Source organism: Dryobates pubescens, chromosome 3, assembly GCF_014839835.1.
Source record: "Dryobates pubescens isolate bDryPub1 chromosome 3, bDryPub1.pri, whole genome shotgun sequence".
Classification (NCBI taxonomy): domain Eukaryota; kingdom Metazoa; phylum Chordata; class Aves; order Piciformes; family Picidae; genus Dryobates; species Dryobates pubescens.
In genome coordinates, this window is record NC_071614.1 from 37,980,951 (window position 1) to 38,007,147 (window position 26,197).

General features: G+C 38.2%; 1 protein-coding gene across 11 annotated transcripts in view; it reads right to left on the bottom strand.

Moving 5' to 3' along the window:
* Positions 1–26,197, bottom strand: part of DLGAP2 (DLG associated protein 2) — a 463,517-nt gene that overhangs the window by 154,359 nt on the left and 282,961 nt on the right. For 5 of the 11 annotated variants that reach the window (XM_054179978.1, XM_054179976.1, XM_054179974.1 and 2 more), the window contains one exon: positions 5,337–5,369. The exons of 4 other annotated variants lie outside the window; for them this stretch is intronic. In XM_054179978.1, coding sequence (XP_054035953.1) covers positions 5,337–5,369 — 33 coding nt within the window. Of the gene's footprint in view, positions 1–2,415; positions 2,536–5,336; positions 5,372–26,197 lie in introns of those variants that run through there. 2 more of the 11 variants (XM_054179980.1, XM_054179983.1) reach the window with 2 other exon arrangements.

The window sequence follows — 26,197 nt, forward strand, 5'->3', positions numbered from 1 at the left end:
GCTGGGCTGAAAAGGTGGTGGTGAATGAAATCAAATCCAGTGGGTGGCGAGTTACTAGTGGTGCTCCCCAGGGCTCAGTAATTGGCCAAGGTCTCTTTAATATCTTTATCAGTGATCTGGATGAGGGAGTTGAGTGTACCCACAGTCTGCAGATGATGCTAAATTGGGTGGGAGTGTTGATCTAGTTGAGAGGAAGAAGGCTCTGCAAAGAGATCTGGACAGACTGGATTGATGGGTTGAGGCCAGTTGTAACAAGTTTTAACAAAACCAAGTGCTGATCCACTTGGGTCTCATTGGCCCCATGCAGGCTTAGGGCAGAGTGGCTAAACATTTTCTTGGCAGAAAAGGATCTAGGGGTGCTGGCTGACAGCCATCTAAACATGACCCAGCAATGTGCTCAGGTGGCTAAGAAAGCACACAGCATCCTGGCCTGTATCAGGAATCATGTGACCATAAGGAGTAGGGAAGTGATCACGTCTCTCATGTACTCAGCACTGGTGAGGCCGCGCTACAAATACTGTATTCAGTTTGGGGCTGGTGGAGTCAATGTCCCTGGAGATGTTCAAGAAACATGGCTCTTTGGGACATAGTTTAATGGTCATGGTTCTACTTGATGATCTTAGAGGTCTTTTCCAACCAAAACAGTGATTTTAAGTAAGTTAATACAAGATATTAGGGTATATATAGGGATGTGATTTGAAAGAGGTGATTTAATGCGGCATAACTCAGTGTAGCCACAAGTACCTTGGTGCCTTTGCAATTACAAGTGACTGAGTTCATACAGTATGTGAGCGTAACAGAAACAAAACCAAAGCCAAAACCTTTCTTTTTCTTTCTTTCTTTTTTAAATAACAGCTATTACTGCCTCTGTCTACAAGGGAACTTGGGATAGAGCATAGAAAAAAATGCAAGGAATGCAAGACCTATGCTGCCACAGATAGAACTTGAGTGAACACCCACTCTTAAGACACTCCTCTGGAGTCAGAGATCCTTCAGTTTGGCCTTTATATTCACTGTAGTTTTATGCATCTATCCAAACACTGTTATATAAAATACATAACTTATCCTTTGAGTAAGAATTAGAGTCTGAGACTACTTCTTTTCTTTACTACCAAAGAAACAATGTTAAAAGGAAAGCAAATAGTTGTTTTGGGCAAACTACTGCAACCAAAATGTGTTTTAAAGCAAACAAACAGGAGATTTGGAACATCTGGGAATAAAAGACCTAGACCTACCTCATGGGAGATTCTGTTCTGTGAGACAAAGACCCAAGGAAGGGTTTAAATTCATTGTAATCTGGCCAGTTTTGTGGCACACTTATCTGTCAGATAGAAAAGTACAGTTGTGGAAAGCAGATGTCTCAAGGTTCTGCCGTGAAGGCACAGGTGGGATTATAAAGGAATGTGCTTAGCTGAGTAAATGAGAGCAGCTTGATTGAGAACACCGAGAAAGAGCCATTGATTACAGGGACTGCCAGCATAACATTTTCTGTTTTGAAGACTCCTAAAAGTTAGGAAATTACATATCCTCACATGCTTTGAAGCCTCTGTCCCTTTTTTCATCTTTCTCCCATAGAGACATATGCTGGCTAATTTTCCTTCCTCTTTGGAATAACAATCCCCCCAAACTACGTGCCCACCCAGCTACAAGCAGATTGGAAGAAGCTGGAGTTCATATGATGTCTTAAGCAGCATTCTTTTCCACCTCCACTCTTACACCAGCCACATCAAACTAAGGCAAACCAATTCATCCCTATTCTATCAGCTAAATTTTGGGATCACCACTTGGATTACTTGACACAGACAATCTCTGCAGCCTGAGCTACAGTTCTGAACTGTAATTAAATGCCTAAAAAGGGGGTGAGAAAAGAGGCATTATGTACAAATAAGAATTTACTTTGATTCTATATACAGCATTTACAAAGTTCTACATTAATAAATTCTCTATAGTACTCATAGGTTTTGAAAAAGATGGAGACACTTCCTAGGACAGCTGTCAGAAAACCAGTCTTACAGTGTAAGCCTTAAAGAGTAAAACATATTCAATTTATCAGAAGTTGAAAGCTGCCTTGACTGCTCCATATAAATTTTTAGAAGTCACAGGGGTGTTACAATTGTGATAGTCGAAAGATATGGAAGATGAAGGGTTTGCAGATCAAGGCAATGAGACCAGGTGGCATGGCCAGAAAAGGTTCACAAGCTTCCGTGTGTGCAGGCTTTTTAACAGGTCACTGCAAATAATCAGTTTTTCATTGACTCTTGTTTGGAAAACATATTTGAAAAAGGGAGACTTTTCAGTCTTACTGACAAAGGCATAGCAAAAGGAAGACTGGCAGCTGAAATTAGACATAGTCAACCTTTCCACAACATTGCAATTTCCTAGCACTAAGGGTAATTAAATATTGGAACGGCTTACCAGGGGAGCTGGTGGACTCGCCATTGCTTGGAGCTTTAGGACGAGATTAGATATCATTGTAAAAGAGATGCTTTAATCCAGCTTCTGGAAGTTCTCAACATGCCCATAACACTTGCAGCTCTGCATTAAGACAATGACTATAATCAAATCTCATACTTTAGGGTTTCAGCTGATCAACTGCAAGGGTTATAAAGAATTTCTTTTTCCTTTCACATATAAACCAGACAGATGCTTTGGTGTGGCTTATATTCTGATCTGTCTCTGACGTTGCACACTGCCCATATCTACAGAAAACACAGAAGGAAGCTGATGCAGTGGCCAGTGGTGCCAGGGAATGTACTTCTTAGTCTGAAATCCACCAAGCAGTCATATTCTCATGTGAGCTCACATGAATTTGAAGCCATCTGGATACAAACAACCTCTGGCCCCAGGTGTGTGATTAGGTCAGTGCAGAACCAAGTTTGATCAATCTGCTTAGCTAAGGGCCTGGCATTAGCATCCAGTCAGCACCATACTAACACAGGGAAGTGACTTTTAGAAGGTGTTTTTTCATGCTCTGCTAGTGCAGGGCAGTGGCCAAGGGTGAAATGAAAAACTTAGAGATCTTGTTAATGAATCTTGTTGGATTAGCTCAAAGGGAGTGCTTTTCCCAAGATGAGATAAACAGAAATCTCAACCAAGTTTGTTTTGTGTGAGACTCAAATCACCTGTTTAAATAAATTAAGTTCATCTGGATACATCTCATCTAATTAACTAATTGCTATTGAAGAAGCCTAAGTAACATTTTGATCTTTGTTTTCCTGAAAATCAACATGCTTTAGTCTGACTAGAGTTATCATGTTTACACACAGGTATCAGGATGGATTTAGTGTTCTGTGTTTTTCAGTGTAACTAGATAAAACATCCCTTTTGGTGTTTAACTTAGCTACACCTGTAACTATAAAATCGACACTATTTCAGAAGAATACTGTCATGAATTAACTGTTAAATGTAAGGAAAGCTGAAGACAAGATAGGCCATTTTGCTTATAGTTTTGTGTGAAAGGAGTATGTCTCAACTCTGTCAAATAAAGGGTAACATGAGAAATGGTTCCTCTGGTGAATTCCGTGAGCTGCACAGCAGCATGTCCATACTGTGAGTCTCCAAATAAACACCTCTTTATGCCAAATGCAAGTTTACAGGCTTTTCTCAGTTCCCTATATTATTCTCCTACAATCCTTTGGCAGTGAATTAGACTCAAAGATATTTCTGTCTGTACTAAATAATGGGCCATTTGATGGAGTTGTACACAGCTACACCTGGAATGTAAAGTAGAGGACATTCAGGTCATTCTCCATGCAGAATAAGGATGACTTCTCTTTGCCATAATTAGGAAGCATATGGATCAAAATAAGGCTTTGTTATCAGTATAAGTCATTATCATTAGGTTACAATTACCATATTTCAAAGTAAGAATGGGACACACCATGGGTAGCACTACCTCATAACACACAATATTCATGTTAAAAGCAGACTAAATTTTTAAAAGGAGAAAGAAAAAACAAAATAAACCAAAACACTGCTACTGCTTGTCTCAGTGTCTACCCTGGTGATACATGCACATATTTGACAGCAGTTATAAAGACTGTATTTACAAGATGGTCTGATTAAGCAGTACATTGTTCCATGAGTATCCTTACTCAAACCAAACCAGACTACTCAGAATAAGAGCCTCCTCATCTGGGATGAAAATGGCAAAATCTACACTTAAAGTCTTCAGACATTTCAAAAAGACATCAGTTGGTCTGCTGTTTCATTGAAGTACAAATAGCTCTGACAGACTGTTCCTGGATCTGCACCACACTGCACACAGATTTCATGATAATGGACTTCTAATCTTCTTTTGATCATTTGTTCTGCTGAGATCCCTATAGCATACCTAATCCTCATAATGCAGGAACACTTGGAAAATACCAAATAAATCTACTGTCCCATCATTTTAAAACAAAAACTAAAGGAGGACCATTATATTTTGGAATAGATCTATTAGAAACCAATTACATAATAAAGATTAACACTGTTCTAATGATAAATATTATCACACATTTTACTAAATATTTATCTTCGGGGTACAAAAATGATGCCTTAGTTTTCATAAGCTGTTTATTTAAAGGAATATTCAAGAGAATGTTGGCAACAGGAAGTGTGTGTACATTTGCAGCAGAGATTTACCTTATCTCACAGAGTGCTTATAGATATTCCTCCTGTGCCAAGAATTTTACACGAGTGACACAGAAGTTCACATGAGCATCAAATTCTCTGCTCTTGTATGTATGGTAAAAAAAAAAAAAAAGATGTTTGAATTGTTAAATAATTATAGTTGTAAGATGCTAAAATATTTGGCTGAACTATTTTCAAAGTTAATTTTATTGTAGAATAGGAAAAAAAAAAGGATGGGTACAGTAGAATCCACAGAATTAACATAATTTTGTTCTTGTCATCTCCACTCTGTGTTGGAAATTATTGTTCAAAACCTGTTTCCTCTACATTTCTAGTAAGAGAAATAGAAACTCAGTCTTTTATTCTTGAACTTTCACTTTCCTGAAATACTACCAGTTCCCTTTTTTTTTCCTTTAGAGAATCACATTGCAAATTCAGTTTGTTTAATATTAAAGCTACTATCGCTAATATTTAAGGATTTTCAATTCTGTTCCTTAAACTAGTGCATATAAATACCTATCTCTTACTCATTTATCTGAAATGTAAAAATTACTCTAGCAGTACAATTTTGATATGTAACAAAATGCTGTCAGAAGCACACCACATATGTTTTACACCCCTCTTCCCAGCCCCCCACCCCACCCCCAAATGAAAATTCAAGAAACAATAAACTCAGTATAAAACAAACAAGTAACAGAATCTAATCTAACTGTCCACTTTACCTGGAAATGCATGCCCTGTTAGAGAATCCAAATCTGAAATTGAAACAGTGAAAAAATAATCTTTAACACTAATTTAATATTAGCAAAACCCTAAAATTAAAAAAAACAAATCCAACACCAAATATCACATTATGAGCAACATCAAATTTTAATCATACATGAGATGCAAATATAGAACACTTAGCAATTATGTCATGGAGTTTTTCCCCTCTATAGTTTTGTAAAGATGTAAAATAGGATCTAAAGATGGGAGTTTTGAATGCTGTGAGAAGCTAATTTACTGTTTAAGATAAACATGCCATCATTAAATAGGAACTTTACAATATTTTTTCATGAAATTGCTCTCAGAAGTTGATATCTTGAGCATAGGCTTTTGTTCTAAGGTTAGGCATAAGAACAATAATTACAAATGTGCAGAATGCTTTTTATGTTATATATTTTTAAATATCAGACTTTCTGTCTTAATAGTAAGACATGTTTTAGTTGATTAGGTGGTGTTGGATGATGGGTTGGATGCGATGATCTTGAAGGTCCCTTCCAAATTGGTTTATTCTCTTCCATTCTATTCTATTCTATTTTGTCTATCCTAGTATGTAAGGGACTAAGTCATGTCTCTCTGGATGTGACTCAACAAGGATAAAATCACCTTTGCTGCTTGCCCAGACAACAGTTGATGTGTATTGGCCACTGGATAACAACTCTCTGGAATGTGCATAGATAAAGATTGCTCACACTCTTCCTCCACAGACCCAAACTGTATTGGGGGTGAGGGGTGTGGTAATATCACAGAATCACCAAGGCTGGAAGAAACCTCAATATCATCAAGTCCAGCCTGTCACCACAGACCTCATGACTAAACCATGGCACCAAGTGCCAATATAATTCCTTTCCTCTTCTCTCTCTCGCCTTCTGATCTATCCACTTTATTCTGTTAATAAATAGCCTCACTGTTGATATTTTGGCCTCATTTGAGCCTCTAATTTCATAACATGGGAATATTCAAAAGAACTGAGTCTCTTTCCCTCTCTGGACTGAGTCATAGTGTTCATTCTTTTATACTTCTTTTTTTTTTTCCAAATATGAGCTGTGTTAAAACAAGAAAAGAAAGCTGGAAGTATTCCTGCTGGCATCCAAAAGTGTGAATTATGGTCTTCACTGGCCAGCTCCCATCTGAACAGAGCAGGAAGGTACAGCAGGGGCACCAGAATGAGCCCTCTCCAGCCTGCACTAGGACTAGCATTCAGAATTTTATATTTGAATCCCTTTGCTCCACCTTGGAAGAGTGAATGTTCTTAACAAAGACATATTTAGTAAATCTGAGAAGTCAGAGATTCACTTGTAAATCTATAGCTGGAACTAAAAGAGTAGTTAGCAGCGGTAGCAGGGTCTTAGTGTCAGCCAAGATTGCTGTGGCATTACCAAGGTGTAAGGCTAATTCTGAGATGTACATGGCCAAAAAAACCCTGCTCTGTCAAACAAGAGAGTGATGCAAGTATACCTGGAAAATAAGACAGGTTGCTAGGAGCAGTTCACCAGTTTCAAATTAGCTTACTAAGGCAGCATGTGTGACTCTCAGACTCTTTTCCTTCCCTCATCTCTCAAGAGAGATGGCAGAAGGATTGAGTAGCTATGTTCTCTGGGAAAAGTACAACAGGCAGATTGTGGCAGAGCAATTTATCCTAATGTGTGTACACATGAGCTCACTTGGCATTTATAGGAATTGAATGCACTTATTAGCAGTGCCTGGAAAAAAAAGGTAGTTTAACAATCTAGATGCTTTATTAGAAAGCATATCTAAACTACTTCATATAAAAGATTTTGTTTCCTGATTGCAATAATCAACAGATGCAAGAGTCTAGGTTAATAGTTGAGGCTACAGAAATCCTGAACTTCTTGTAATACAGTAACTGTACGTACAATTTCTCCTACTGGAAGACAGGAGTAAAGTGTGCTTGGCTTTAATAATTTATAACTATTTAAATTACATACATTTCCTGAGGAATAAGAATATGCTTGATGTTGTAAGCAAACATCAGAGAAAAACAACCCCAAATGTGACAAATGTGCTAGAGAGAACAGCTTTCCAAAATCCTAGACAGCAAACACAATGTATTGCTTAATGCTTCCAATATGTGAGGTCTCAGGCTTTATCATTCCAAACTTTACCATAAATTACAGCAGAAGGAAAAGCTAATCTAAGCATTTTTCCTTCCAGAGCCTGAGTGACAAAAGAATGTAGCTGTCCCTAGGAGTCCATAAAAACTCCACCAAAACCAGTTTATGCATAAATGGATTATCCAGCCATGCAGTGGCTGCTCTCTGAAAGCACAGAGACTGGATGCAGCCACCATGTAAATCTGGATCACCCCCAAAAATGTGTAATACTTGAATTGCCCAAACTGCTGCCAGTGTGCACATGCTGTGGCTGCACACCCTGCCACAGCAATAACGTGTTTGAAAACATCTGGTTTATGTAATTCTGTTGATTAAAGTATCCTGATGCAAACCCATAAAATCCAAGAAAATGAACAGGAGAAGAAAAAAAGTCCTGGTCCTACAGCAGTGAAACAGCAGGATTTAAAAGAAACAAAAAGCCCAAACAACCTAAACCAAAAAACTGGGACTTGGTTCTGCAAAGTGCATGTACATACTGTGACTTGCAGCAGAAAGCACTGTAAAAATGCTATTCTGAAACTAATGCAGATAAATTACTGGAAATTAATTAGGCACTTGTCCCAGCACTAGTTTGTAATAGTGCCTGTTAAGCTAATGATGTAAATTCTGGAAGTGTTTATTTTCTTACTAGTCAGCCCACACTAACTGAAAACAAGGTAGTTTGTCACTCAAGCACATGTCCTGTGTGAACTGTTAAATAAAATCAGAGCTGCTTTGCCAGCTGAAATCAGAAATGTTTATGGCATATTGAACCCACAAATCATGATCCACATGCCCCATTGCTACATTTCACAAAGAATGATATGAGCTGACACCACATAGGCAGGCAATGTAAGGTTTCCCATATAAAGATAGATCCAGCATGCAGCATTTCCCTACTAGACTTCAATACATGCAATTACTGACGTTACAATGTAAAGAAACCTTTGCTGTGGCTGAAACAACTGGAGTGTTTAGTCTCTGCCATAACATTTCTTCTACTCTTCTATGCCTCCAAGGGCAGGATTAAAATCAACATTTCCTGTTACTGTTCCAGAGACCTCTCAGTTTCTTGGACTGATATCTATTAAGTAAGCCTGGTCAGGTGGAATCCAATTTTCTTCCTTTCCATTTATTTAATGAATTGCCCTGCTTTGGCACCATTCACTTTTCTTTTCATACATAACTTTCTAAGAGCAGGAATAGAGATGAAAGAGGCATACATAAATGTGAAACACAATTCCATCTCCTTTTCAAGGCCAAACAGCTATAACATCCACAGTAGCAGATAGCAATGAATTACATTCATGCTACCTATATGTGATTCATACTATAAGTCATTGATTTAAATAAATAAATAAAAAACCCCAGCAACTTGATAATAAAACTGACTTCCAAGCATGATTTTTGCAAAGGGAAAGTGGCTGTACTTCTTAGCAGGCAGAATCTTTGGTATGCCAAGTTCACTTCATATGCTCAATGCAAACATGTTAGAGATGATGTGACTTTCCCTATCAAGCTAATTGCTTTTTCCCAGCACCAATTAGCAAAGATGGAGTCCTCTCTTCATATTGCCCCCAAGGCCCTGTTCCTCATTGCCAAAACCAATGTACACTGCACAATCCAGTATGCAACTTTGACTCCCACTCACATGATACACCTCGTGCTGTACTTATAAGCAAAATATCAGAGCAGGGTATATCTGCCACTGACATGCATTGGAAGAGTACCAAGGGATGATTTTTACATTGCATGGCAAAAAATATTTAAGGTGCAGAGCACATTTAAGTAATTTAATGTTAAGTGCTCTCTAAGGCATTGTCAGCAAGATGATGAAATACCAAACCATCTCTGGGAGCTGATACCTGCTCTGAAAGGTTAGGAGAAGCTAAATGAATGCTAAATCATACACTTTTGAAAATATAGGATTTCTTCCTGCTTCTAAGTGTCTAATAGATACTGCCATCAAGAGAACTCAAGAGCCATTTGAGATGTGCACAACACCTGGACTGTGAATTCTGCAAAGTTCATGTCTTCTTTAAACAAGAAAAGAGGAGTGAGGTCCAACACCTCCTAAAACTAGGAATATGAAAGGAAAGAAATAAAAAGGCTGCTCACAAATAAGAAACTAAAAAGGTAATATATGGCTGCAGTGGCTGAAGATGTGAGATGGCTTGCATTAACCAGAAGTTACCACTGCAGCGCTCACCATCAGGTCAGTGAAAACTATTGCCATATAACTCCTAGGACTGCATTTAGATTCTGTGTTTGTCTGCACTTTGATTTGAGGTTTAGTTTGGCTCTACCGAAGCCTAAATCCACAGGCTAAACTGGAAGTAGGCAAGCAGTTCTTTGCATTAGCCTCTAGAGGGGGAAAGTTTCCCTCAGTTTAGAAATGATCAGCGTTATTCACTGTTTTTGCAGCAGAAGCAACTATTGCACAGTCCTGGTTCCCAGACATGGGCCTACATTATTATCAGTATCCTGCTCCTGTGCTCCTAACTTACTGCAATTTCAGGCTCTTTCTTCTCTTCACTGATAGGTTACTGCATTCATTTGCCACCAATCTTGTTAACAGGCAGTAATTTTAATGGCAATGTAAATCTTTTGTGTGAGAATTTCTCTAATGAGAAGAAAAAGAGAGTGAGCACAAAAGTTGCACTCAGATATTCTCAACAGTACAATCACCACCACAGAAACCCACCACTCACTTTCACTGATTGTTGGAACTTGGTTTCACTTTTATAGATAATTCAGAGGGAAAAAAGGTGAACAGTTAGCTATGAAGAATTAACAGTATGACATTACAGTGCCTGTTTATTTCTCTGATTCAGCTTGATGCTAAGTATCTATTGACAAAAAAGACTGCATCACATTGAGATACATAGATCACATCTACAGTATCTACAGTGTTTAGCAGGGTTTCATTTTGCCAGCTTCATTTTCTGCAATATCATTCAGAGGGAGAAATTTACATTTGTTCAGTAGAGGTGTCTTCATCTGAGCAAAGTAGCTGAGCTTCCATTAGCTCCCATGAAGAAGCAGTTGAATTTGAGTCAATTAATTACAAAAATAGAAATAAAAATTAGAAAAGTATTTGATCAGATGATTAGTTAGAACAGCTCTTTTCGTTGACAAGGGCTGCAATAACTACAGCGGGAGCTTAGACAGCTACTTCCATAACCTATATTGTAGGACTTTGGAGATGAATCTTATAATGAGAATATCTCTAAGGAAAATAACCTATGTATAAGAATGTAGATTTGAGACAGCCACAAGAACAGTATGAGAATGATTTAGGCATGGAATATTAGTGAGTTTGTGACTGGTAAATCTGATAGATTCAGATGTCTGAAATGACTTGTTTAAGTGTGTCCTAGCAAAAATAAACTGTCTTGTCTGACTCTTAATAACAAACCCAAAACCAAAACCCTTGCTTGTAATTTTCTCCACTCTTAAAATCAGAGAATGATGCTTGTAGCCTCATATGTTGCTTTCTGATTTAATGTTATTACAGCATGAACTTGGACAATGAGCACAAACAAACACCGAAGGGTCCATCAATACTGAAACAGGGTTCTTTTTTTTACTGTGAGAGCAACTTAATTTCATCAGGTGTGTATGTAATTAATCCTGCAGCCTGGCTGTGCATAGCGCCAGAACCCTCTTGAATCTGGTCCCATTTACATAACCAGCTGTTGATGCCAGTGTGGGCAAGCAGCCAACTGTGGCCAGCTTTTGGTGCCCCAAGTTTATCTGTCAGAGCCAAAGAGAATCCCACTCTCAGGATTTTATCAGAGCCTGTGAGACTGCTGCATCCTTCTCTCTGCAGCCTAGTGTATGCTCATAATTTTCTCCATCCATACGCCTAGGCATCCATAGAAATCACTCACACAATCTTATTAAACAAGTTGTCTTACAATACTGATAACTTGTTGGTATGCCCTTCCCTTGGATAGTAAGTACTAATTAAATGTGTCCTTAGTTTCCTTAAAATAATTTAATTTCTCTGCTCCTAAAGCTGTATTTATTGGGACTTCTGGGTTAAATTGTCACCACCCTCTGTACAGAATAACAGTTCATATTACATTCAATTTTATTTTATTTTAAATAAAACCTTTATCTAAAAAATTCTTGGTCTATTGGACAGAGTAAATATATCCTCCAGGTTCAGCTTGACTTGACTGAGCTCCTTTAGTAGGTCCATAGTGAATAACAATCTCAGAGTAGAAAAAAATGGGATCTACTGATCTTTACCAGCTCAACTGGATCACGGTCTGCTTACTCTGTCTCACTTCGAAAAAACACTAAAGAAAACCAACCACCAATTAAAAAAAGAAACACTCAAAGCACTTTCCTTACATTTTGAAAGCCATCATTAATCCATTTGCTCCTTCTACTGATCTCAGGGAAGCTGCCTGCTTCATGCTTCCTAGCATAATCATAGCCTCAGGACTGGTTTATCCAAACTCAGTACAGGGTTTTAAAATAACATCTTTAAATATGTTGTAGAACCTAGAGGTGCACACAGCCATCTCAAGATCCGAACATTAATGCTTTCCAAAGTAGCTCTCCTCAGGAAAGTTGAAGTACATTACAGCTGAAATCCAAACCCCAGCTTCCTGCACTGATGGATGCTGTGCTGACAGCAGCAGCAGCACCCACTCAAGCGCAGAGGCTTTATTTAGGCAGTGTTCACTAGCACTTTGATAGCAGTGATGGAGGACACCTATCATCAATGGTAGGTGTGTGTAATTTGGAACACCCTGCAGTTTACTACAGCTTGCTGCCCTGTATTGAGCCTGGATTTCCCAGACGACTCCCACAGGTGTGCTGCCCTCACCTTCTGTAATAATCCCAGCGCACTGAGAAAGGCACACTGCATCTACTTGTACTCTGTAACTGAGAGCGCTGCAGTTCCTAAATCCCACTCAAGTTTGCTGTGTAAATGTATAAAACAAATTCACATAGAAGCATTACTCATACTTTCTCCAGTGACTTCCACTTCTGTGGCTGGTTTAGCCATGAAAGAGGTGGAAGAACTATTTTCCTAATGTACTTTAACTTCTTTGTATGCCTAAAACCATTTTTAAGCTCAGAAAAGCTTTTAAAATCATGTATGGCTGACCACTGCACAATCAACACCTTACATCTAAAATGTTACAGAAAGTATTAATTTTATTTTGAGGACATTTGTAAATTTATTCTGGTCCTGCCAAAACTAAAGCCTGCTGTGGTCAGCACAGCGCTATTCTTGTGCCTTAAGTGTGGGTCAGAGCTGATTTCTATCCTGCTAGCTCAAAAGGCAAGTACAACTCTTTCCTATCTGTCTGAAAAAGACCACATAGAAACCACTCTGTTTCCAAATTAAGGAGATGGCTAACACAGGCAGACATGGGCTATTATACTTATTTAACCCTTGAAGAGTTTCAACATCTTACAGCAAATAGCTGGTAGAGTTTCAAAAGTCTAGTTGAGTCTGATGTGTGCACCCAATTAACTCTTTTCCCATATGAAAAGTTAAACTTTAAATTTATTGTGCATTTATGTGAAGCATACACATTTCCATGACTCAGGAGAAGCAATGACACAATACACATCATGATACAGTGATATAATGATTCTGAGAAATATCAAGCTACCAAATTTTCCAGACCAGAAAACCATAAAATAGATGAAGTAAAAATATGCTAAATAAAAATGAAACTATTTATATAGTGCCAAAACATTAATGTAATCTTCAGATGAAATTCTGGAGGTAGGCACTGAGCAAGTGGGGAGTCTCAAACAGAGCTTTAATAATACTATACTGAAGAAAAAAAAAAATCCTTTTTCTGAAAAATGAATTGCAAAATAATGTAACTGCCCAGTTTTATTGCAGGCTCTTTCTAAATCTGCTTTCTGCATGAGAAAGGCGAGAAATCGTGTGAAATTCAGCTGTTCCACTTCACGCTGCTATTCATGTCAAACACTATGACATGCCTTTCAGAAGCTGCTTCTTCATGTTGTCAGATTCTTTCAACTCATCTCATTCTTTCCCTTGTTCTGGAGAGGCCTCTCCTCTCACACTTTCCCTGTTTTTGACTGACTTTCCTTTTTCTTTGAAATTTATAGAAATACAAGCTCTTGAATCAGTAGGCAAAAGAGGATTGTCTAAACAAAGATCACTTTCTCTCATTTTCACCTTAGCATCAACTTCTCTTTCTCTAACTCATGTCAGATTGCTTTCAGGTTTGAGCACAGCTTGATCTGGTCTTTCATATATCATTCAATATTTTCTGCTGGCTAATCCACAGTATATTTTCATGTTAATTATCCTGTGTTTTTTTTCCTTTTTCTTAGATAAACCCTAGTACTAAATATTAGAGAAATTCCCATTGTATCAAACAAACAAAATCTTCTATATACACTAGATTAGGAAAAGCTAGTGGGGTGGTGGGAGGAAAGAATCTCCTTAAGCACAGAAAGTGGAGAAAAAGAAAATCATTAGAAGTGCAGGCAATGAGGCATTCCCATGAGGCAAGCCTGGGAGTTCAGTAACAGAAAACACCTTTCCAGAAGGAAAAGTTAGAAGGGATTTGGCACAGTCTGTACATACATTTTGTAATCTCTAAAACTGCTACACATGAGAGCCGGATTAGTAGTAGAGAAATGCAGCACTTCTATATCCCAGAATATTCCAGATGCACAAAGGAGGTGGGGGGAATTGTTAAATATTAATTAAAAACAAAACAAAACAAAACAAAAACCCAACAACTAACCAACCAAACCCTAAAACCCAAACCAAACAAAATAAACAACCCTACAAACGGGCTTTCTATGTGAAAGGCAAATACATGCCCAATATAAGGACTAAAAATCTTAAGAATGAAAGTGAAAGCATGATGGTATAAATAGCACTGGACTTAAACCAGCATCCAAGAACTACACTAGTGAAGTGATTCAAATGTAAGCAAGGCTATTTGGTGTTAATTCTGCTTCCAAGGTATTCCAAAGAGTAATTGCCTGGATGTCTCAGGGCTTTTGATTTTGTAGCTACAGTGGATCATTTTGTCACTTAACCTGAGTACTGTGTAGGAGGTTTAAAGTTTATGTCAGGTCAACAAATACTTGGATTCTGTTTGTCTGAGAAAAAAAACCCAAACATCCTTTTGGGGGATACATGGATGAAATTAGCTTCAATTGCATAATGTCTCTTCCTCTAGTGTGGATCTTAGTTCAGAAAACTCGTGTGCCCTGATGAGGGCACTGCTTTGTGTACCCTGAAGACAAGATTTTGTTAATACTTTTAAGATAATCAGTCGACATAGATGTTAAAACATTATGCTACAATAAAATAGTGACTGCTTTTTTTCTTTTTACTTCCTCATTACTGCTCACTGCCTCTTCAAACTTTATGTTTAGTTAAACCATTTCAAGCCTGGGGCAATATCTGAAAAGACTGTGTTAAGATTAATTAAATCTTTGAAAACATTTAGCCACAATCCTGCTTTTATTGAGTTTTCTTGAGAGTGACGTCAATGAGAAGAGCAGCAGGTGCAGGTTTTCCTTCTGTTTTATCATCTCACGGTACTCAGGATATAGAGTAGGATTGTACAGGGTTGTAATGTAGGCTTGTAAAAGACAACTTCAAGGGGAAGATGTTGAAGAAATTTTTAATTTTAAAATAAATGAGATTTTGTGGCAGAAAAAGAGAAGACAGAAAATGCATTTTGCCTGCCAGGAGCATAAAGAGCCTGGAAGGAGGACTGTGTTAAAGCTGCATCCCATGAAAGTTCAAAACATGAGATGGAGTAACCTATTTCACTAGTTTCCATACTCCATGCAGTATGGAAGTATGAAGAACGTTAAAGGAAGCAATGGAAATTAGGAACATTTATCAATTCCAGGCAATTTACGTGGCATTGCACAAGATTCATGTGTGTTTATGCACGCTAGAAATGGCAGCAAAAGACAGCTTGTTGCAGGGGCTCCAGTTGACTCCAAAGCAGAGACTCAGATCACAAAGTAGCAGAGGCACATTTACCGCACCTTGCACCTGAGCTAGTAAGCCATTTCAAGATAATCTGCTGTACTATAAAGCCATTTGAATGTAGCTACAATGTTTCAGGGCCTAATCTGAGAAGTCTATGTCAAGCCAAACTTTCTTTGAATGTCTTTTCCTGAGAAATTTGCCTTCTTGACTACCTGACCACTCCCCACAGGTAGTATGAAGACACAGGGACAAAGAGAGCCTTCACCATTTTGAAAAATTACTGTAGGCATGATTGGTCAACAGCTTATAACACAAGGCAACACACAAAAACAAGTGTTCCTGTGCCATTTGCTGAACAACATTCAGCTTCTGAAGTGATGCTTTAACAAAGTTGCCAGCGTTTTTAGTGCTGAACACCAGAGTTCCAACAGACATGACCACAAGACTGCCTTTGATTTGATAAGGCTAAGAATTGCACTAAATTCACAAGGAAAAGCCCATGAAACAAGAGAAGAGATTTTGTAATAATGTCATTTAAATCTCTGTGTGGAAGGGAACGAAATACAGGCTGAATTCGCTTTGCTCTCAGGCATTTCCAGGTTTGGGTGCCTCACGTGGTTGGTTTAGCATTATTTCCACACAGTTTTGTGCTTTCAACATTTTTTCATATGAAATATAACCAAAGGAGAACAGTTACTTCATGATGTGACTCACTAGACTCAGTGAAATTACTCCAGTATGGAATATGTGTTTAATTTTTTAGATTTTAAATACTACATTATTAGATGAAATAACAACTATTTAGTCATAACCTAAATCCTAGGTATGATTCTTCTGAACCGTATTGTAAAACGCATGAATGCACAGGTGAAACAGAGAAAGCAGTTCAGTTGCCATCTCTAGCTCATGGATACATATCCTTGAGCTACAAGGGAATTCTGGGCCACAACATGCAAATAAGAAAGTGGCCAAATTTTCATGGGTCTCTTTCACTTTGACCACCTCTGGCTTTGAAAAGCTTTTTCCAAAGAAAATGCACTGAAATTGCTTTGCTCTCTGGGACAGCCTCGGTCTTGAATAAAGCAGCACTTTCAAATGGAAGGAAGAGACATCACAATATTCTAAAAATAACACTGTTGAAAGGCCATGGCTGGTTTGCAGTGAGTAATTTGTGCTCACCCTTTCTCTATAATAAAGAGCTCATTTATTTTATCATATCTATCTTCTATATGCTCTAGAGTTTAACTAAACACATAGCAGTAGGAAGGTTTTATTAATTACAATGCAAAACCAAAACAAACCAACCACAAAAAAAGAACAAACCACACAAAAAAAGAACAAACCCAAACTTTGATATGGAAAATAGATCTGCCTCCAAAAAGTAACTGGTTAGACTCTGAAGAAACAATGTCTTCCCACCTTGGTATATTATGCGAATGAAATTCCACGCAACGTTAATTTTGATATCATGAAAGTCATAAAAATAAACCCTCTCAAAGCTACCCCAAAAACCCCAATCTCACAACTCTGGAGATTGTCCATAAGCAAAATAAAATATATCCTGCAATTTATAAAACTGAAAAAATACCTGGTAACACTTGTTCCTATTGGCAATGTTATTGTACACTGGTAGCACTGCTTTGTAGTTTTATTTTATAGCATGCTTGTCAGGAACTTTGTTTATAATGAAGAGGGGAAAAAAAAAAACCAACAAGCACAAAAGCAAGAAAAAATGTTGAAACAAGAGTTTTGATTATTGTTTTGTTATTAGGCTTATCATTTAGGCTGATACAATTGAATTTTATAAGAGTGCCTGTTGTTATGATAATAAGGCAAAAAAAGATCCAGGAAAAAGCAATAGTTTCCAGGCACTTATTACGAATTAAATTATTTTCAGGAAAGGGAGCTATGTTTTCTCTGTCCTACAAATCTTACAGTGATTTAGCTGTTAGAAAAACTATTGCACTGACATGAAGTGGAGAGGATAATATCTATCTTTCACATTTCTTAGTTTAATTGTCTTACTGCAACTGAGTATGACATGAAATGTAAGAAAGATTAATGATGAGAGAAAAGTGAAGTCAGAAGCCTCAGGCAAGACAGTTTTTCAGAACTGGCTTTATAATCTCAGAAGAGATATGATTAACCTTAAATGAATTTGAATTTTTTTACCTTTTTCTTTCTTTTCTGAGACAGCACTACAAGATTTGTATTTCAAGTCCTTCTGCATTCTGAAGAAAATGTCCAGCTTTCCAATTCTTAAATAGATTTTAAATCTAAACAGTATTTCACTCAAGCTTGTTGCCTAGCTTGTTACCTAGTGCACTAAGTTTCTTCAGTAGATTCAACTCTATAGCAAAATGAACCACCAAAAGGAGTTCTAAGCCACTAGAGCAGCAGTGCTGAAGTATTGTTTACTCCCCTTCCTGGAGATGTAGGTGACATGCACCTTGGTCCCCATGCACTTCTCTTCACATCAGTTTTGCAGTTCCTCTTCCCTGTAAGGTCTTGCCTGGTCTTTGGCTTCTTCCTCTATTCACACATTATAAATGTAAAATACACTTTCCCCCCAAGCCCCCTTCTCATCAGAGCTATTAGGACATTTCTGACTCATCAGATTTCTTCTCTTCAGGTCTTTTCTCTGCAGGCAGCCACCCTGGGCAACACGAACGGCAAGCACTGGCTTATGATGTACAGACCATAGAACTCTGTTATCTCTAACTCTGCCATGTCTGGTGTTAAACCATGGCCCTCAGCACCACATCTCTGCCTCTTTGAAACACCTCCAGGAGTGGAGATTCAAATAACCTCCCTAAGCAGCCTTTCCAGTCTTTGAATGAAAGAATCATAGAATCACAAAATGGTCTGGACTGGAAGGGACCTCCAAAGACCATCTAGTCCAACGCCCTCTGCAGGGGCATCCTCAGGTTGCCCAGAGCTCTGTCAAGCCCCACATTGAGTATCTCCAGGGATGTGGCCACAACCACCTCTCTGGGCAACTTGTTCAGTGTTCCACTACCCTCATGGTAAAGAACTTGTTCCTAACATCCAATCTAAATCTGCTCTTCTCTAGTTTGAAGCCATTGCCCCTCGTTCTATCACTACAGACCTTTGTAAACAGCCTCTCTCCATCATTCTTCTAGGCCTCTGTCAGGTAATGAGAGGTCATTATCCCTGGAGCCTTCTCTTCTCCAGGCTGAACAACCCCAGCTCCCTCAGCCTCCCTCAGATCCAGCTGCTTCACCAGAAAACCACTCCTGGTACTGTCTCAGTTCCCTTCTGTCCCTGTATTCAAATACAGGACATGCATATGTACTGATTTTCTTCCTCATAATGTTTCCTAATTTTTAATGATGTCTTCACTATAGTGTGTGTAACTTCAGGTAGAAGAGACTCCATTATCAGTCTAATTTTATTTACAAGGCCTTGAAGGAGGATCACACTTCTGCTAATGAGCATTTGAGTTCCCAGTTAAACATCCAATGAAACATGTGGACAAGCCACCAGTAGTGAACGCACTACTGCCACTAATTATGGACAGAGGTAAAGTATACAAAGGAACCTTTGCAACAGGGTTGCTGCATATTCTAGATTTGATGTGCTGTCTCCTCAGAAAACAGATAAAGCAATCTTCAGGTATGGCTAAACACAGAGTAACTTCATTTAAGTATTTTATTACAGTTACCTTTAGACACAACATCTGAAAAATTTAGATCAAGAACTTGAAAGAGATGAGAGATTGTGCAAATATTTAGCCAAATTTTATCCCTAAGCCCAGGAATCAAAATGTTTCCAAAACAACAAAGAGAAAAAATATACTTCATGCTTCCTTTAAATTAACATAATTAATAGATAATGTCTAAAACTCTAACTGTGAGGGCAGTTTTCAGAATGATACCTGGCAATTTGGCACACAGCACTTTAAATAAAGTAAGGGCTGAAATTAAAAACAGCTTTAAAAAATTCAATTGAAATATTGCATTACATTCAGCAATACTCACATTGTGAGGGTTCTCACAGTCTCAAGAAAAAGAAAAGGAAATAATTTTCTATATAAAGACAACGGTTGGCCTTTCTAGATTTTAGCTATAATTGAAACTTCTCCTTTGTAGTACAATGTACAAAGACAGCAATAAAAGAGGCAAACTGGCCAGATTAAGGAATTCAGCAGTGCTGGCATATTCCCAGCTCTACTACTAAACTGCTGAATAAGTTCAGGAAAGCCTCCTTTCTACCATAGTTGCATGTAGCCTGTCAGAAGTTAGCTACTGAGCATATGTTGTATGTTTGGTTGCCTTCTACAAACGAGAGAGAAAGACACTTTTCCAGGGGGTGATTTATTCTCTCAGAAGAGAGGTCTGAAAACCGACTGATATGTGTGTACAACTCTGCAAGACTTCTGGAAGAACTACTTACAGCACATATGTAAGTAGATGGAGGACAAAAAGAGTTGCTAGTTATAGAAAATTCTTCCTTTTAGTTCAAGAAATTTTTTATGCCTTTCCACATATTGAATGCTTCCATTCTGGCCTGGCTTGAGCAGAGCCCAGGGTAACTAGAGACAGGTGCCCTGAGCAGACAGCTCCCAGGTTTTTGCTGTGGCAGCATACTGCTCCTTGATACCTGTGGCTACCAAATGTAGGAACATTTATTTCACACAGACTTAAGTTATCTCAGATCTTGTGAAGAATGGACTAGATATTAAAAGATCATAAAGGGAAAACAGACCTTAAGCCTTTAAAGGGAAGCAGCAAAGAAGGACCTCATAAATATGTAGTAGAGACTCTAGAGAATGGAGACATTTTACAAGCAACAGTGTATAAACACTTGGAAGAACACGTGGAAATTAGTAGCAGGCTGCATTTAGTTTGTTTAGAAGTGAATGTCTGATTTCTTTTTGCAATAAACTAGACAGCCTTTTATGTGAGGAGAAGGATTAGGTGTCTTTCATTGACTTTTTTGTGGCTTTTGACACTGGCCCACATGACAGCATAATCCATGCCACAGACAATGTGAGAGACAAATTATAGATGAAATTAATTCAGATTGATTGATGGAAGGCAAAACCTTCTATCAGTCACTTGTTCAGAGTTGAAACAGTGTCCCCCGATCAAATACTGATGAATGGGAGCTGGCAAATTTTTTTGTCAGACAGGAAAGTGTGTCACTGGGGCAGCATGAGGACAGGATTATAGTTATCTCAAAACCCCCAAAAAATTCTCATGGAGAAAAAATACACAGGATTGGATTCAGCAAGAACAAGTAGAAGATACTGAATTCTGGAGGGAAGAATTAATTGCAAGACTCTAGACAGAGGACAACGTGTCTTGTATCTATTCTGCATAAAACGTAGCTTTTATTACAGTTTAGCACAAGTTAAACATGATTAGACAATATAATATTTCTGGAAAAAATAAGCATCATAGTGGGATGTGTAAACAAGAGCATAAGCTACAAGACATGTGAACTCATTTTTTTTCCATACCCATTACATGCTAGGGCCTCAGCTGTGTGCAGATTTGACAGGGGAGAAAGTATAGACTTATCAGAACTCTGGAAATCATCACCTGTGAGAAAAGACTAGAAGACTTACTTGCTTATTTGCTTTAAAGTCTAACAGAGACAAGACCAACAGGGTACAATATACTGCTTCAGTTGTAGGAAAGGTTGTTGCTAGAAGGAAGGAATAATCTATTTCAGCTTTCATATGCAAAAAAACCCAATGAGCTTATTCTGAAACTGAGAAGACACAGGTCAAACGTTAGCTGAACTTCCTAATAGCAAGGGTAGCAAAGCAGAGGAACAGACCTGCTGGGGATATTATGGCCTTCCCATTGTTGGAAACACTGCAAACCAGGCTAGACTGAACATCTGTTCAGCATCACTGATCCTGCAGGGGCATGGGATAGACCAGCTGTTCTGTGCAGTTCTTTTCTTGCCCTGTTTTTCTGAAAGCATATGTTCTGTCACAGGGATCTCCTAGTAATACTATGAATGAATATGACATTGGTCCTTGCCAGACAGACAAGAGTGAATTTATGTTTTTATTACATTGTCAATGTAAGACAGCTTTGACTTTGTCAATGTGTGTGTAACACAAATAACTGAAGTAGAGAAGTAAGACTAAAAAGTTCCCTAAAGCTCCCATGAAGTAACATTTCATGATAGTTAATGGAATACACCTTCACGCAGCTCCTGCGCTGACCCAGATTAGACCAAACTGAAAGAAATGAGTGAAAAAGCAAAACTGAATGTCACAGCTAAGGCCAATAAAGAATTGTGACATGCACTGTTACAAATACAAAAACCTAAATGAAACATTCATTTAATAAAAATGTATTTTAAAAATAAAATAGAACTTTACAAACCAATGTTTGTAAAACTATTTCACTGTGTGATGCTTCCTAGAAGCTGCCCATTAAAGTCCAAATAACTTGAGACTGAAAAGACCAGCATCCCTTGCTTATAGATTGGCTGTGGAAATAAAGCTCGTTTGCCCTTCCATTGGCCTTAAGTCATAAGCATTTTGTTTCTAAGCACAATACTTGTTATTTTTATTCTGAAAGCTCCACTCTTCTAAAGGAATGTAACTTTGACTCGTTAGACATCTCAAGTTTTAGTGAAGATGGATAACTATCACCAAGGTCAACAAAACCACAGTTATTAAGTAGCTCTTTGGTATATTAGAAACAAAGGAGGTCATTGCAAAGATCAGCAGGACAAAAGCTGCAGTAAGAACTTAGATAAAATATGAGGGTTTTTTTCTTGTCTGCATGGGAGTTTTACCTGGGTATTATTTTTTTGAGCCCTGAAATATTAGAAAAACAAACAAAAAAAACCCCTAAACAACAAACAAGAAAACAAAACAGCAAACACAAACAAAAATGCAAGGAATAGTAGCAGGACCAACAAGAGGTGGGGGGGGGGATTTGAAGAAATCACAAGAATATATTTCCCCCTTCGTTTCAGAATTATGGTGTGGCAGAGGGTTGCAACAACTTCTGGTATTTCATTCATGCATGACAAAACCATGGAGGATATTAGGTTAACACTTAGCTATTTTCTATTTTATTAAAGTGAATTAAATATAAGTAACACAAAAATAAAGAGAATGAAGGACATACTCCTGAGGTCTATTTTCTGCTAATGCAACAATCCTTTTTTCCCTTCTTGTTTGAGTTAATGTCACTGAGCTAAGAATTCAGACACTGCTCATAAAGTTTACATTCCCAGCCAGCCATATTTCATGAGCCTCTTGCTGCTGTTGTGAAAGCATATGAACATTGCAATGATACTTCTGACTGGAAAGGACTTGGAAACTGCCTGTGTGAACAGCTCACAGAAAACCTGTGCTCAAGTATGTCAAAAGTAGAGAAAGCCAATTTTTTGTAGCTAAAATAGAAGAAAATTGGTAGGACACAGTAACTGTCAGACTTTGGCTCTTTAGCTTTCTTTTGAAACCTTGCATAGGGCTGGCAGGAACAGTGGGTAAATCTGCTACATTTATGATCTTGTGCTGTAATGGATGAAATATTGAGTGTGCAGCAGTTCATGGGGCCATGGTAAATAATGCTATGCATATTTTCAAAATTAAAAAACAAATAATTTGAGGAGGGATCATTTTGGAAATCGGTTTAATATCAGCTTTTAGACTACAGTCTAAGAGCTGCAGGACAAAATCTGTGGATATAGTGAATGGCAGTACCATGACAAGAATAAGCACTTACATAAGAGCAATTTGGTTTAATTCAGATTGGTCCCCAGGAAAAAAATAAACCACCAACACCACCAAAACAAACTCAAACCACTGAACAGCTCCCTAATTTACACCCAGTGAATCATTGCTCTGGAAGTAAGCAACACAGCGTCAAAGAGGAAAAATCCTTCCGGTTGTCAACATGCTTCTCTCATTGTCTATATACTAGACTCAGATACTTTGAAAATGTAAATTTGAATCAGAAATTGTGACTATTATCATATATTCATAATAACACAAGCTAGGTTTGTCCTAGAAGTGTCAGTGTATATATTACAGAAAAAGAGGCTGTCCTGGTTTTGTGGGCAGAGAAGCATATGACAGTCATGATCTACAGGCCCTTTTCAGTTTGGAATAGCCAGGAGCTTAAGCTGGGAGGGACAAAAGCCAGGGCAGATGACCCAAACTGGCTTATAGCTGTATCTCATCTCCAAAGAAAGTCAATTTTATTACAAAGGGGGTGATCTGTGGAAGACACAGATCTTGTGCTTCCTCTTTGTCTTTGTCCTCTTCCTGCTTCTCTCCATCCTTGGAGGCAGCTTGCTTACCACTGTGCTCCTGTGTATTGTGGCTGCTGTACATTTTCTGGGATGAGTATAGTTTTGTTCATTTGATATTCATATTATATTTTTGCTACTTTGTTAAATTTGTTTTCATTTCAACCTGTACTTCTGCTCTCTTATTCCTGATTCACTTTCTCTGCTGGGGAGGAGGGGTCATAGGATGATGGAGCAACTGCTGTATTTATAGCCCTGGGATATAAGCTAAATGTGGACAAGAAGCACAGTATGATTTTCAGTTTCAGCATCTGGTCCCCAAACTGTCTTCTAAACCTTACTAAAATGAAAAACCTGTTCAGCTGTGACAGACAACATCTATTTTCTGTGACGCTACATTCTTTCAATCGGCTATGGTCAGACAGCTGAGAGGAAGTCCTTTTTTTGCCTTCTCCTGGTGGCTGCACTATCCATCTGGTGAAGCATGTGAAAGCAGGGCTGGGCTGATCCTCCCTAGGGGAGTGCATAAATGAGAGAGGTCTCCATCACAGGGATGGAAGAGGAGAGAGAGATGGGTTGAGGGCAGCACAGAGCTGATGGAGCAGGCTGGAAAGCCAGGCTCCATGGGAAGAGAGACTTTTCCTTGTGAACAAGAAGGGACCATTTAATTTGATGTGCAGGTCATTAATCTGACTGATACAAGACTTGTAATCAGACTTGTAAGTTTGTTTGATTCAAGACTCGTAATTCCCTCCCATTTCCAGCAGATTTTTGCATAACACTCTTACAAAAACTTGCTTTAAGACTATGCATACTTAGGTAAACAGTTTTGCACCAGTAAATACCTCTAAATGAAAGTGTGGAGCAAAAAAAATATGGTCTATGGAAAAAAAAAAAAAAGATGTTGTAATTGCCCTTCTATTTTAAAACTCTGTTCTTATTCTTTAACCATGTTTTGTTTCAGGCTTTGTGATTTATGTGATATTGAATGTTTTGTTTCTACTATAACTATGCTCAATTTTCAGTTATTTGATATATTCCCCTGGGAAGTCCTGGGATGGTCTACTCACTCCAGATGCACAGACTGAAGAATTATTTATTGGCAGCTTGGTCACTACAATCAGAAAATAAAATATGATTCCTAGATAGCTGTTTAACAGAATAAAATATGCTGTGGAACAACAATTCTAACAACATAAGCTTTTAAAGACTGTATCTAGAGGTCAAGTTTGTAGAGAATGCAAATTGACAGACTTTTCAGTAGAGCTTTTGTGATAATCTGGTCCTATGTATGCATAAGCCTGTTTATATGTAAAAATGCTTCAAACTCTCAAACGTTTGTGGAAAGGAAATAACACTTCAGAAGTTCTGAGATAAGAATTCCAAAAGCACTGAAAAACACTTTACCACACCATACTGGTATAAACTTCCCATGTAGCAGGGACTTGCAATTTCCTCACACATGCATCAGAATTGAGAAAGACCAGCTTAAGGACCTGACCAAGACCAACCACTTCACTCCTACTAACACCAGGAAGGGTCCATAAGCAAAACCAGAAGTAAAGTCTGGGTTACATTCTACTACAACCAAAGCAGGCGTGCCCAAAACTGTGAGGCAACCAAAAAGGGAGCCTTTCCATTCAAAAAAAGTTAAAGACAGCAAAGTGAAAATAGTATTTTATGAGTATTTGCTCTCTGCCTGGTACAAGCAGTTACAGAAGGGTTCTATTAGGTTGTGGTAGAATTGTAGAGACTTGGCAATTGTTTTAAGAAAATTGAGGTGAAAAATTAAAACTGAGAATCTCAAGGAAATGTAGACAGATATTTAAATTTTGAGGTACTTCAATAACACAGTAAAACAAACAAACAAACAAACAAACAAACAAAAAACACACACACAAAAACCCCAAACCAAAACAAACCAAAACAACCCCCCCAAAAAAACAACACCCACCAAAAAGTGAAAAATAAATGAAAATTGAGGCAAAGGTAAAAGCAACTGGATATTACTAGGCAGGATACTCCCTAAAAAAGAAAAGAACAGGTGATAGAACTTTTTCTAGGTGGAATGGGTGGTGGGATCCTTCAGGTGTCTTACTCCCTTCACTAGGGTATGAATTTAAAACAACACTTGCTCTAACAAGCAGCTCATAGGTCCAGAAGCAAAACTTCATGTATTTAACAGGAAACAACATGAAGTTTATTACTCGTGTGCTCTCTTGGCTCCTGATGATGTTTCTTGTGTTAGAAATTTGCACTGTGACCTGGCTGTGTCCTTATGGGAAACATTTCCCTGAGAACATAGAGAGCAAGCAGCAGACATCACGGGCATTGCTGAAGGTAACACAGCCATACTGACAAGAAAAGCAATAGCACATTTTTATTTTACTAACCCTAGTGAAGAATCTTACAAGGGTGCAACAGCACCTGAGAAATGTATTAGAAACCTGAACCTGTCCTGCCATCTTGTCACAAAAGG